Here is a 12939-nt window from a genome sequence, read left to right as displayed (position 1 = left end):
AGAACCTGGTCCCAATACCTTCTGGTAGAACTCTTCATGAGGATCACCAAGAACCTGGTCCCAATACCTTCTGGTAGAACTCTTCATGAGGATCACCAAGAACCAGGTCCCAATATCGTCTGGTGCAACTCTTCATTAGGATCACCAAGAACCTGGTCCCAATACCGTCTGGTAGAACTCTTCATTAGGATCACCAAGAACCTGGTCCCAATACCTTCTGGTGCAACTCTTCATTAGGATCACCAAGAACCTGGTCCCAATACCTTCTGGTAGAACTCTTCATTAGGATCACCAAGAACCTGGTCCCAATACCATCTGGTAGAACTCTTCATTAGGATCACCAAGAACCTGGTCCCAATACCATCTGGTAGAACTCTTCATTAGGATCACCAAGAACCTGGTCCCAATACCATCTGGTAGAACTCTTCATTAGGATCACCAAGAACCAGGTCCCAATACCTTCTGGTAGAACTCTTCATTAGGATCACCAAGAACCTGGTCCCAATACCTTCTGGTAGAACTCTTCATTAGGATCACCAAGAACCTGGTCCCAATACCGTCTGGTGCAACTTTTCATTAGGATCACCAATAACCTGGTCCCAATACCGTCTGGTAGAACTCTTCATTAGGATCACCAAGAACCTGGTCCCAATACCTTCTGGTGCAACTTTTCATTAGGATCACCAAGAACCTGGTCCCAATACCTTCTGGTAGAACTCTTCATTAGGATCACCAAGAACCTGGTCCCAATACCGTCTGGTAGAAGTCTTCATTAGGATCACCAAGAGCCTGGTCCCAATACCGTCTGGTAGAACTCCTCATTAGGATCACCTAGACCCTGGTCCAAATACCATCTGGTAGAACTCTTCATTAGGATCACCAAGAACCTGGTCCCAATACCGTCTGGTGCAACTTTTCATTAGGATCACCAAGAACCTGGTCCCAATACCGTCTGGTGCAACTTTTCATTAGGATCACCAAGAACCTGGTCCCAATACCGTCTGGTAGAACTCTTCATGAGGATCACCAAGAACCTGGTCCCAATACCTTCTGGTAGAACTCTTCATGAGGATCACCAAGAACCAGGGCCCAATACCTTCTGGTAGAACTCTTCATTAGGATCACCAAGAACCTGGTCCCAATACCGTCTGGTAGAACTCTTCATGAGGATCACCAAGAACCTAGTCCCAATACCTTCTTGTAGAACTCTTCATGAGGATCACCAAGAACCAGGTCGCAATATCGTCTGGTGCAACTCTTCATTAGGATCACCAAGAACCTGGTCCCAATACCGTCTGGTGCAACTTTTCATTAGGATCACCAAGAACCTGGTCCCAATACCGTCTGGTAGAACTCTTCATTAGGATCACCAAGAACCTGGTCCCAATACCTTCTGGTGCAACTTTTCATTAGGATCACCAAGAACCTGGTCCCAATACCATCTGGTAGAACTTTTCATTAGGATCACCAAGAACCTGGTCCCAATACCATCTGGTAGAACTCTTCATTAGGATCACCAAGAACCTGGTCCCAATACCATCTGGTAGAACTCTTCATTAGGATCACCAAGAACCTGGTCCCAATACCTTCTGGTAGAACTCTTCATTAGGATCACCAAGAACCTGGTCCCAATACCTTCTGGTAGAACTCTTCATTAGGATCACCAAGAACCTGGTCCCAATACCATCTGGTAGAACTCTTCATTAGGATCACCAAGAACCTGGTCCCAATACCTTCTGGTAGAACTCTTCATTAGGATCACCAAGAACCTGGTCCCAATACCATCTGGTAGAACTCTTCATTAGGATCACCAAGAACCTGGTCCCAATACCTTCTGGTAGAACTCTTCATTAGGATCACCAAGAACCTGGTCCCAATACCATCTGGTAGAACTCTTCATTAGGATCACCAAGAACCTGGTCCCAATACCTTCTGGTAGAACTCTTCATTAGGATCACCAAGAACCTGGTCCCAATATCATCTGGTAGAACTCTTCATTAGGATCACCAAGAACCTGGTCCCAATACCATCTGGTAGAACTCTTCATTAGGATCACCAAGAACCTGGTCCCAATACCTTCTGGTAGAACTCTTCATTAGGATCACCAAGAACCTGGTCCCAATACCTTCTGGTAGAACTCTTCATTAGGATCACCAAGAACCTGGTCCCAATACCTTCTGGTAGAACTCTTCATTAGGATCACCAAGAACCTGGTCCCAATACCATCTGGTAGAACTCTTCATTAGGATCACCAAGAACCTGGTCCCAATACCTTCTGGTAGAACTCTTCATTAGGATCACCAAGAACCTGGTCCCAATACCTTCTGGTAGAACTCTTCATTAGGATCACCAAGAACCTGGTCCCAATATCATGTGGTGGTTTTCTGCAAACGCCGGTGAAAAGGTGAACCCGACGTTCCGAGCCGGGATTGCAGGTCAAGTAATGCGAACCCCGCGGCTCACATTGCGCTCGATAAAGCCGACCAATCAGAGCCGCAGGGCTTGCTTAAAGACCCCTGAGAGCGCCGACCAAGTCGGGCCGTCCATTCTTCTCCTAGACCCGCAGCGAATTCGCTCCTGTTCAGGTAAGAGAGACTGGCAGGTGGGCTTGCGGTACTCACACTCACTCCTAAGCATATCTCGCCTGGGGTTCGAATCCCAACGAACCTATAAACTGTCATTCCGGTGTTTCACAAACGGCTGATTCATCAACTCGATTACCGTGTTTAACTCGCCCCACGGTGCTTGATCACCAATGGCGATGAGACGTGCTGTGCTTGTCAAGGTGAGATACATGACTACCTGTGGTTGGTGCTTTCTCGGCCCAACAGGAACAACCGCCAAGATGCCGTTCACACACAACGAGTTCAAACTGAAGTACAAGGCTGAGGAAGAGTTTCCAGACCTCAGCGCACACAACAACCACATGGCCAAAATCCTCACCTTGGACATGTACAAGAACCTGCGAGACAAGCACACTCCCAGCGGAGTCACGTTGGACGACATCATCCAGACAGGAATCGATAATCCCGGTGAGCAAACCCCGAAAAGATCGACGTGGACCCAGCACATGATGACGTCAAACTCGTCTTTCATTTGGCAAAATGCTTGAGTTGTCCAACAAAACCCAAAACTGTCTGTGTCCGAGTGTCTGGCGAAGGATGACCTCCCGTGGAAACGGCGCGCTTTTTGTCACGTGGTACATACAACGTTCATTTCGGTTTACCGGGTAAACGAAACCTGTTACTATAACCTGCAATAGGTTATTTACCCTAACCCTATAAATGTAACGACAGTATTACAAAAGCCTGTGGTGTATCGATCAGTTTTCCACACGCAGAATATTTTTTACACGAATAACAACCTTCAAACGTGATATGATGTCATAAAAAAGTGCATTAACAAATAGGATCGCGCATGACGTCATAAAAATGATCAAACATTGTGTGCGTGATGTGTAAAGAAATTATATATATATGATTTTTAAAGGTGTAAAATATTTAAAATGCTCCATCCGTTGAATTCACATAACATGGTGAAGCTGCTCGTATACACTGTGTATGCTTTATTGGAATGTGGTGTAATGTGGTGGAATGTGGTGGAATGTGTTCGATTGTGGTGGAATGTGGTGAAATGTGGTGAAATGTGTTCCAATGTGGTGAAATGTGTTCGAATGTGGTGGAATGTGGTGAAATGTGTTCTAATGTGGTGGAATGTGGTGAAATGTGTTCTAATGTGGTGGAATGTGGTGAAATGTGTTCTAATGTGGTGGAATGTGGTGAAATGTGTTCTAATGTGGTGGAATGTGGTGAAATTTGTTCGAATGTGGTGGAATGTGGTGAAATGTGTTCGAATGTGGTGGAATGCGGTGAAATGTGTTCGAATGTGGTGGAATGTGGTGAAATGTGTTCGAATGTGGTGGAATGCGGTGAAATGTGTTCCAATGTGGTGAAATGTGTTCGAATGTGGTGGAATGTGGTGAAATGTGTTCTAATGTGGTGAAATGTGTTCTAATGTGGTGGAATGTGGTGAAATGTGTTCTAATGTGGTGGAATGTGGTGAAATTTGTTCGAATGTGGTGAAATTTGTTCGAATGTGGTGAAATGCAATGCGGTTGTATAAATAGAAGAAAGCTGGCCGACATGGATCCGACGCGGGTGACTGAACGCTTTATATGGAGAGGTAACGTGATCGGGCGTCGAGGCGAGGCCTTCACCGTCTCTGGATCGGTTACATGCGCTCAATAGTGACGTCATAACATGGAGGACGGTCCCGCACACTTTAAGCGAGGTCACCACATCGCAACGAACGGTTAAAGGTGTTCCAATGAAATCCATGTGCACCTGGAATGGAGACCTGGCCGAATTTGCACGTGCGACAAATGGAATTACAGGATAGGAAGCTCGAGGAACCCTCAGGACCTCCTCCATCTGTGGTTCCCAGGTCGAAGCTTGAGACGGGTATTTGACTTTCAAGGAAATAAACTTCCTGCTTTTCTCCCCTTTCTTCACCCACAGGACACCCCTTCATCATGACTGTCGGTTGCGTGGCTGGAGATGAGGAGTCCTACGAGGTCTTCAAAGAACTTCTGGACCCCGTGATCTCAGACAGGCATGGTGGATACAAGGCCACAGACAAACACAAGACCGACCTTAACCCTGCCAACCTGAAGGTCAGCACATGCGTACCCCAAATATTGGGCACTTGGGTACAAAGTGTTGTAACTGGTGACCAATTTGAGTGGGATCAATTGACTAGTTTGAAAGGTCCAAGTCCGCTCGTCGAGGGACGATGATCCCATGAAAATGAAAACAAATGTAAGAAAAGGGAGAGTCAAAAAGTTTTCCCCGATCCACGGAGGATGGAGTCTCGTGATGCCAAGGAATGTGTCACGCTTTTGGCTGCAAAGCCTTTTGGGATACTAGAACAGCACTCGGTAGATCGCATACCTCCACTAGGCTGAACACGTTACATTTTGTATTCGATATCCACCGATAGGCCGGGTCTGCATCCGGACCTGATCCAAAATCCAATCGGCTCGTTCTTGTTACCGACCCAACTCATCCACCAAGTTTTGTCCCAACTTTTTTTTTTTTAGATATCCTGCTATGTATCGTTTTTGGCCCCATCGCTCAGTGGTGAAGAATTAATTAGAAAATTAAATAATTCTCATATCCGAATCCATATTCAGATCTTCACCAAAATCGAATCTATTTGGCCTCGTCAGACATACAACCTGTCCACCAAGTTTCGTCCAAATCCGTCCGCAACTTTTTGAGATATCCTGCTGTATGTTGGTTTTGGCCCTATCCCCCAATGGTGAAGAAAGTCTTTGAAAATTAAATAATTCTCATATCCGATTCCATATTCAGATCTTCACCAAAATCGAATCCATTTGGCCTCGTGAGACACACAACCTGTCCACCAAGTTTGGTCCAAATCCGTCCACAACTTTTTGAGATATCCTGCTGTATGTTGGTTTTGGCCCTATCCCCCAATGGTGAAGAATTACTTTAAAAATTCTACTAGCCGGATCCGAATCCGTATCTTCACCAAAATCTAATCATTTCGTCCTTGTCACATACGCTACATTTCTGCCAAATTTCGTCCGAATCCGTCCACAGCTTTTTGAGATATTTTGTTCACAAACGGACAGACGGACAGGGTTGAAAACATATCACCTGCATCCACCTTTGGTGACGGAGGTAAAAAAAATCCTCCTATTTAGATTCAGATCTTCACCAAAATTGAATCGATTCGATTTGTCCTCGTCACAAACCCAACGCGTCCATCAAATTTTGTCCGAATCCGTCCGCAATCTCCTGCTCACAGACAGACAAACAGACATGGGTGAAAGCAACGTCCGTCCATCTGGGGCGGAGGTAATGAAGGGCTTTTTGTGACTTTGGGGGAGGAAGATTTTTTGTGACTTTGGGGGAGGAAGATTTTTTGTGACTTTGGGGGAGGAAGATTTTTGTGACTCCTTCCCATTTACCGAACGTCGATTCGGGGAGGTATTGATTTGTGACTTCCTCTTTATTGAGCGTTAATTAGAGGGAGGACCAGGACGTTGTGACTCCATCCTGTGTTGAATACGACATATTTCCAAGTGAGGATTGCTTTTGGCGGTAACGATAGGATTTTACCTGTGCGGTGCTCGCAGGGTGGAGATGACATGGATCCAAACTACGTCATCAGCTCGCGCGTCCGCACAGGTCGCAGCATCAAGGGCTTCTGCTTGCCGCCTCATTGCAGCCGTGGGGAACGCCGTGGCATCGAAAAGCTCTCCATCGAAGGTTTGCCACGTCGATCTTCAACGTCCCGCACGGTGTCTAATGGAACACTTGATGGGACATTTGTGATGCCGGACAAACGACGGTAGTCCCGACATGTCGCTCCCTTTGATTTCTAGCACTCGGCAAGCTGTCCGGCGACCTGAAGGGGAAGTACTACGACCTTAAGAGCATGAGCGACGCCGAGCAACAGCAGCTTATCGATGACCACTTTCTGTTTGACAAGCCCGTGTCTCCACTCCTCCTCGCTTCTGGAATGGGTCGTGATTGGCCTGACGCACGTGGCATCTGGTAAGGACTTTGTTTTTGAACCGAGTGGGTTTCGATCTTAGAGATGTGGATGTTAAGATTGACGAAGTTCGTTGTAAGAATTGAGGCAGAACAAAAATATTGACAAATCAACTTTATTTCTTCAATCCCACTCCTCCCTCCAGGTCTTTAAAACAGCTGTTCACCTCCATCTCTTATCTTCCCCCATACAAAACCTTGATCTTTTCCACCCCCGTTAATTCACCCCAAATCCACTTTTTTGAAATACCAACTTCTTTCCTGGAAGTCCTTGCTGTGTCTGTGTTTTTTACCTCTCCCACCCCTCCTCCACCCCCCTTCCTCCTGCCCCACCCCCTCCTCCTCCCACAGATCTCCCGATGTCCCTGTTCTCTGCTGTTCTACTTGTGTGCTTCCCTCTCTCTCCCAGCTTGTCTCCCGCTCCCTTTATTATATGTTTTATAGGTCCGTTAATTATTTTTTTGTGATTAATGTTACACGAGCCTCAATCTTGTATACAAAAAAAAAAATGCTGCGATTACAATTACTCCACAACTTGTTTAAAGGCCCCAATTATTTCCACCTTCCTGTGAGGTCGGCTGAGGAAGGTTTTCAGCCCAAGCCTTTCACGAACCAGCTCGCCCGGGCCGATGTTAGACTAAAGCCGATTTGGGCAGGAATTAGTAATTTGCTCAGGATGCCGGCGATAACTCGCTTGCTCTTCACGAAAGACACCTTTAACGTTCGCCTGCTAATGGTAGCACATGCATCCTGGCAGACCTGGGGTGCATCACGGGATTGAAAGCAGAGGGAGCACTTTCTCAAACCTAGGGGACTTCAGAAGGAAGTTTTCTGTTCCTGTTGAATGGATAGGACGAGAACAACTTAAAACTTTGTGAAGGACATGACTCAGACAGGCTGAACAGTGTACCTTTTGTATCCCATTGATGAGGTCCGGATGCAGATCCAGCCTAACCAAAATCTATTCGGCTTGTTCTCGTCACTCATCCACCATTTTTGTCACGATCCGTCCAAAACTTTGCGATATTGTGTTGTATATCGTCTTTAGCCCCATCTCTCAATGGTGAAGAACCACTTAAAAGGTTCTCGAATCCGGATCATCACCACAAGCGAATCAATTCGTTCTTTTCACACACCCAACTTGTCTACCAGGTTTTTGTCCGGATCCAGCCATAACTTTTGGTGACGTCCTGTTCATGGGCAAACAAAGGAAAACAGACAGGACAAACAAAAACAAACATAACCTAGGTCCACTTTCGGTGGTGGAGGTAATAACTTGTTTTGTAAGACCAGTGAGTGTGTAAAATTTGCGATGACCCATGTGCAACAAGGATTTGGGTAAAAATGAGTGTTTTTCAGGCACAATGACACGAAGACCTTCCTGGTGTGGGTGAACGAGGAAGACCATCTCCGTGTCATCTCCATGCAGAAGGGAGGAAACATGAAAGAGGTTTTCAATCGCTTCTGCCTTGGTCTGCAGAAGGTGAGATTAAACTGTTGGCTTAATGTCGAATCAACGTGATCATCATAGTTAGACTTTGTTTTTCTGTCAATACTTAGCAGTTTCAATGTAATGGCTGGACTTAGGCCCTGAAATGCCTGGGAAAAAACATTAACCTCCTTGCCATGACCATTAACCCACCTAGATCGAGGAGATCTTCAAGGAGAAGGGCCATCCATTTATGTGGACCGAACATCTGGGCTACGTGCTCACCTGCCCATCCAACCTGGGCACAGGGCTGAGAGGTGGCGTGCACGTCAAACTTCCGCACATGGCCAAGCATCCGAAGTTGGAGGAGATCCTCGGACGGTTGCGTCTGCAGAAGCGTGGCACCGGTACGGAATTGCTCGAGAGAAAAACCCCCAGCACAGCGTCTTTTTCCGTTGTACACTTGCAAGAGCTAGAATACAGAAGAACAGAATAAACACAATGGAAGACAGGGAAACACCAACGTCAGGATAGAGGAGGGACACCACAGAGCGAGAACAAAAGGATGACAGGAATGAGGAGAGGACACATGGGTGACGAAGCTCAAATACAAGGGACTAAAATAACATGGAGAAACTAGTAGGAATGAAAGAGAAATTGAAAAAAGTGGTTCGTGGAGGAAGAGAGGAAGGGGTGGGATCGAGGATGGTTAATGAGGGCGGAAAAGATCAGAGTAGAGATGGGACATGGCCTGAGGTTGTGGACAGCCATTTTGAAGCCAGAGAGGAAAGAATGGGGTTGAACAGACTGAGGAAATTGTTTGCACAAGTGAGAGAAAAGAGGAACGCATGCGCGGAGGTTGAGCAATGAGCTTTTTGGGAATTCCACCAGAAGTGGGTTACTGGTAGAAAATGTACCAGGGGAGGGGGAGCGGGGCAGAACAGGAGGTGGTAGAAGAGGCCACCAACCTGCCTGTGATGTGGGAATAACAGGGCCAGAAATTGCTTCGTCGTGGGAAATCTGAATAATTTTGAGGGCTTTGGTCTAAACAAGGTTAGAGTGGGAGGCAGGATGCTAGCCCAGAGGGTACAGCAGAACTCGATTGAGCTATGAAGGCCTTTTGAATTGTTTGAACTTTGCATTTGGCAAGGAAAGACTTAGCACAACGTTGGATGCCCAGTCAGCGGCCGGTTTTGAAGGCCAATTTGGATGTGGTTTGTTTACCAGAAGTGGGACAGGAGAGATCATGGCTGGTTGTGAGGTCACCAGACATTCGTATCAGAGGACAGAGAGTGTGTGTGATTTGTCAGGGTTGAAAGATTCCAAGTTTGATTCCAGGTTAGGTTTGGAATTTCTAAATTAAGGGAGCTGGTGATAAATCACCTACCTTTTATGGAAGACCTACTTTTTTATGGGTTCTTTAACGTCCACCACCAGTTAATGCCAGCAAATAGGACACAGCTTAAGGTATATCCTTGGGTTGGCACTGTGATGTAACAGCTGCCTGAAAAGCACCAATCAGACGGCTTACAGTCCGTTTGGGAATCAAATCCAGACTAGACAGCTCAAAGGCAAGTGCATTACCTCTGTACCATCAATATAGGACAATGTGGTCACTCAAAGCAAAATTCAAACCTCCCTCCCCTCCTACTTTGAATTGAAGCAAAATTCATTCCTTACCCACCTACCACCACTATACGAAACAAACCCAAATTTGTGCTACAACCCTTTCGTAAACTCCCACGATTAGTCACATCAACCTCCTCGTAACATAATTCAAATTTTTCATTGGTCATCGTTCTTGCCTCTGTTGGGGTTCTAACGTTGGCGATTTGCCAAACAGAACTTTATGAATGGAAATTGATACAAGCTGTATAACTTTTCAAAAGCCTAAGTGTAAATGCAACCTGTGTGCCAACAGGGGGTGTTGACACGGCGGCCGTGGGAGGAGTGTACGACGTCTCAAACCTGGACCGTATTGGCTCCTCGGAGGTGCAGCAGGTGCAGATGGTGGTCGATGGAGTCAAACTGCTCATCGAGATGGAGAAGTGCCTCGAGAAGAACCAGCCTATCGATAGCCTCATACCAGCACAGAAGTGAAGTTCTTCATGGGGATAATGAATGGCATAATCAGCTGTGACTAGACTCAGCAGGGTTGTCTAACTCAAAATTTCCAGTGCATAACGCCAGAAGATTGAGATTCCATTCTAGTACAAACATCAAGCATCGCTGCAAATAAAATGCACTGAAAAAAACCCTCCGTGCACAATGGCCATTCTTTCTTTGCACCCGGACGCGTCACGTCGGATCTTCCACACAATCATTTCATATACCGTGTTTGAATATATCAAAATGAATCCAAGTGCATGGGAAGTATACGCCTGCAGGGGCCTCGAGGCCTCTCATGGGCCTGTGTCGCCCCCTTCAGGAAGTTATTTAAATTGTGGGCTCGTGCATCATTGGGCGAACATCGGACGTGTGTACCATAAAAGGACATTCCATTGTTCAAGGACAAACGGCAAACTTCGTAGGTTGTACGAAAGTACTTCACGTTTTAATACTTACGCACGCACAGGCAATACACATAGAGAGGGGTAGGAGCCAAGAGGAACAATGAACAGGTAGAAACAAATCCATGGAGGTCATGAACAAGACAACAATAAAAACAAGATTTTTTGATTTTTTTTTCTTTACAGTACAATCTGCTGCTCTTTTTGTTTTTACCAATTAAGCGTAACATTCCAGGAACGGGAACAAAAATATAAAATAAATCTACCCAGGATTGCATGGAATGAAACAGTGCATTTTTGTTGATGGAGGAAGAGAAGTGATGAAAGGTTAATTGGGGGGCAGGGTGGGTGTTGGGGTAAGAAGGTGCGGGGGGCAGCAGTGGAGCTTGATGGCAGAAGAGAACTTGTGAGGCGAGAGATGTAAGGAAGAGGGAATAGCATTTGTGAAACGTGTTTAATGCAGGTTGATTTTCTTTAGTAAACCATCACACCGCGCTAAGCGTCAATACCATTCAAATGTACCAACATCAAAAAATAAAACAAAAACAAATATTAACAGCACTCCCACCAGGCCCTCGACTATTATTCTTCAACGATTAATTTACCTGAATTAATACATCTCATGAAAAATTATGCAGTCACTATATAGACAGACATTCGGCTGTTCTGAGAATATTCTTATTATGTACTAATCTCCGTCGGATACGTCAGCGGACAATGCTACTGCGAGTTCTTTGTAATTGGGGTCTCCTTATATACATTGGCAAACGGAGACGCACACACCCTGCTCAGCAGGATGGCATACCATTACACAGGACAAGCTCGGTCGTATACAGTAGGTGTGCCTCTTTCTCTCTCATCTCCTCTGAGTCAGGCTTCGGCGTTCGTTCGAGCCTCCACTCCGGAGAAACGGGGAAGAAAACGGGCCACGTGTGGAAGTGGGTTTAGATTGGCTACCATCGGTCAGATGGCTGAATATTACGCACATAAGACAAAGGGCGAATTTGAAACAGCTACGTTTCACAGCTTGTGCAATTCTCCCTGAAAACTCAGGAGGACAATGGGGGAAAGATTATGGAGAAGAGAAGGTTCCACTGATGTACACCGAGCTCCGTGCCTCTGTACACCAGGCTCACTTTCTGCAGCAATGTGCACCTCATGGTTGCACGATACTCTTTGTCTCCTCCCCGACATCAGAGTCCATCACGTGGGCCACTTAAAACATCACAGCAGCCGTGGCACTCACTGCCCCGGTGAACCGGAGCTCGGACCCTTCCTGGACTTGGTCTTGCGGATGCCCAAGTATGTGGCTACTGCAGAAAAACAGTGACTTAGTTGTGAGGAATGGTAACCAATTCCGTGACCTTCAAGTGGTGTGTACAAACTTCTCTAAGAGCCACAGACACAAAGAAAATAAACCATGCATGCAATAAATAGCTTGATATTAAAGTTTCATTGCATTGTACACGACTCACCTTGGACTTTCAAGTCTCCTGTTTCTTTCCCCATTGGCTGTGGCCCTTTGGGTTGAAATGGGAGAAGAGGGAGATGAAAGGAGTTTGTTACAGACAGCATGCCACAAAAAGAAGCTCAAAATATTGGAAATTAATCAAAGAAAAAAAAAAAAGAGAATAAGGAAAAAGGAATGAATAGGTGCTGAAAGAGTTATACTAAGTCTGGTAAAAAGGTGTGGACATCAAAAGAGCCATTGAGAGATTGGAATAATTTGGTTCCCCTGAGCTGGCCAACCAGTCTCCTTCCCCGAGAAGCTAAACAAAAGGAGTGAGTTAGGCCATTGTTAAACCTGGGCTCTCAGGCTCCCAAGCTGCTGTGCTAGACGCGGTGCAAGCCCGGCTCCCCGGTTCCGCGATACCGCGGGGACCAGGCCAAAAGGTTGTGCTGAGGACGCACGGGCAGACTTGCTTCCAGGCGTGGCTCCAGGTGGTGCGGGGTTGCTTGTGCTGCTCTTGGGAGGCTCGATATTCACCCTGGAAGAAATGTGGTGCATTAAACTTGATTTGTCTAACTGAGACTCTTACCACAGACACGTTACAACATAACCACAAATTCACGAGAATCAAAGATGAACCCCTTTTCGATGCATACGGATGTTCTTTACCCTTCATGTCTAGCTTAGACCATGCAGTAGTCATGTGACCAAGAGGAGTGATCAAACTACCTAACAACATTACCATTACCTGATTAGACAGCTCAGCAGTTTTCAATCATAATAGAATGGACAAAATACTTACTCGACAAATGCAACACTGATTTTAATGAGACACTTCAAAGCAACAGCATGCCTGGATTGGCCAATGCACCGCCTGATGTTGGCTCAGAATGTAACATTTCTCCACGAGTGGTCTCCAGAAGACAAGAAGTTGCCATTGCGAAACAGTGCAAAATAAGGCAGCTTCTC

General features: G+C 46.0%; 2 protein-coding genes across 11 annotated transcripts in view; one reads left to right on the top strand and one right to left on the bottom strand.

The window, feature by feature from the left end:
• The first annotated feature begins 2433 nt into the window (after positions 1-2433).
• On the top strand, positions 2434-10856 carry LOC137412518 (creatine kinase M-type). Its single transcript, XM_068097837.2, has 8 exons — positions 2434-2585; positions 2832-3032; positions 4518-4672; positions 6164-6296; positions 6413-6584; positions 7941-8064; positions 8228-8417; positions 9932-10856. The coding sequence occupies exons 1-8, from the start codon at positions 2444-2446 to the stop codon at positions 10108-10110; spliced, it is 1296 nt and encodes a 431-aa protein (XP_067953938.2). The 5' UTR covers positions 2434-2443; the 3' UTR covers positions 10111-10856.
• The window catches only part of LOC137413183 (MAP/microtubule affinity-regulating kinase 3-like), a 120300-nt gene continuing 117899 nt past the window's right edge, over positions 10539-12939 (bottom strand). For 3 of the 10 annotated variants that reach the window (XM_078780391.1, XM_078780389.1, XM_078780392.1), the window contains 3 exons: positions 12432-12508; positions 11996-12040; positions 10539-11833 (listed from right to left, as the gene is read on the bottom strand). In XM_078780391.1, the coding sequence (XP_078636517.1) occupies positions 11763-11833; positions 11996-12040; positions 12432-12508 (193 nt within the window). In that variant the 3' untranslated portion in view covers positions 10539-11762. Of the gene's footprint in view, positions 11834-11995; positions 12041-12324; positions 12509-12939 lie in introns of all 10 variants that reach the window. The other 7 variants (XM_078780384.1, XM_078780386.1, XM_078780387.1 and 4 more) reach the window with 3 other exon arrangements.

The sequence above is a fragment of the Myxine glutinosa genome, chromosome 6 (genome assembly GCF_964187855.1).
Source record: "Myxine glutinosa chromosome 6, kmMyxGlut1.1, whole genome shotgun sequence".
Lineage (NCBI taxonomy): Eukaryota > Metazoa > Chordata > Myxini > Myxiniformes > Myxinidae > Myxine > Myxine glutinosa.
This window is presented reverse-complemented; position numbering and strand designations above follow the sequence as displayed.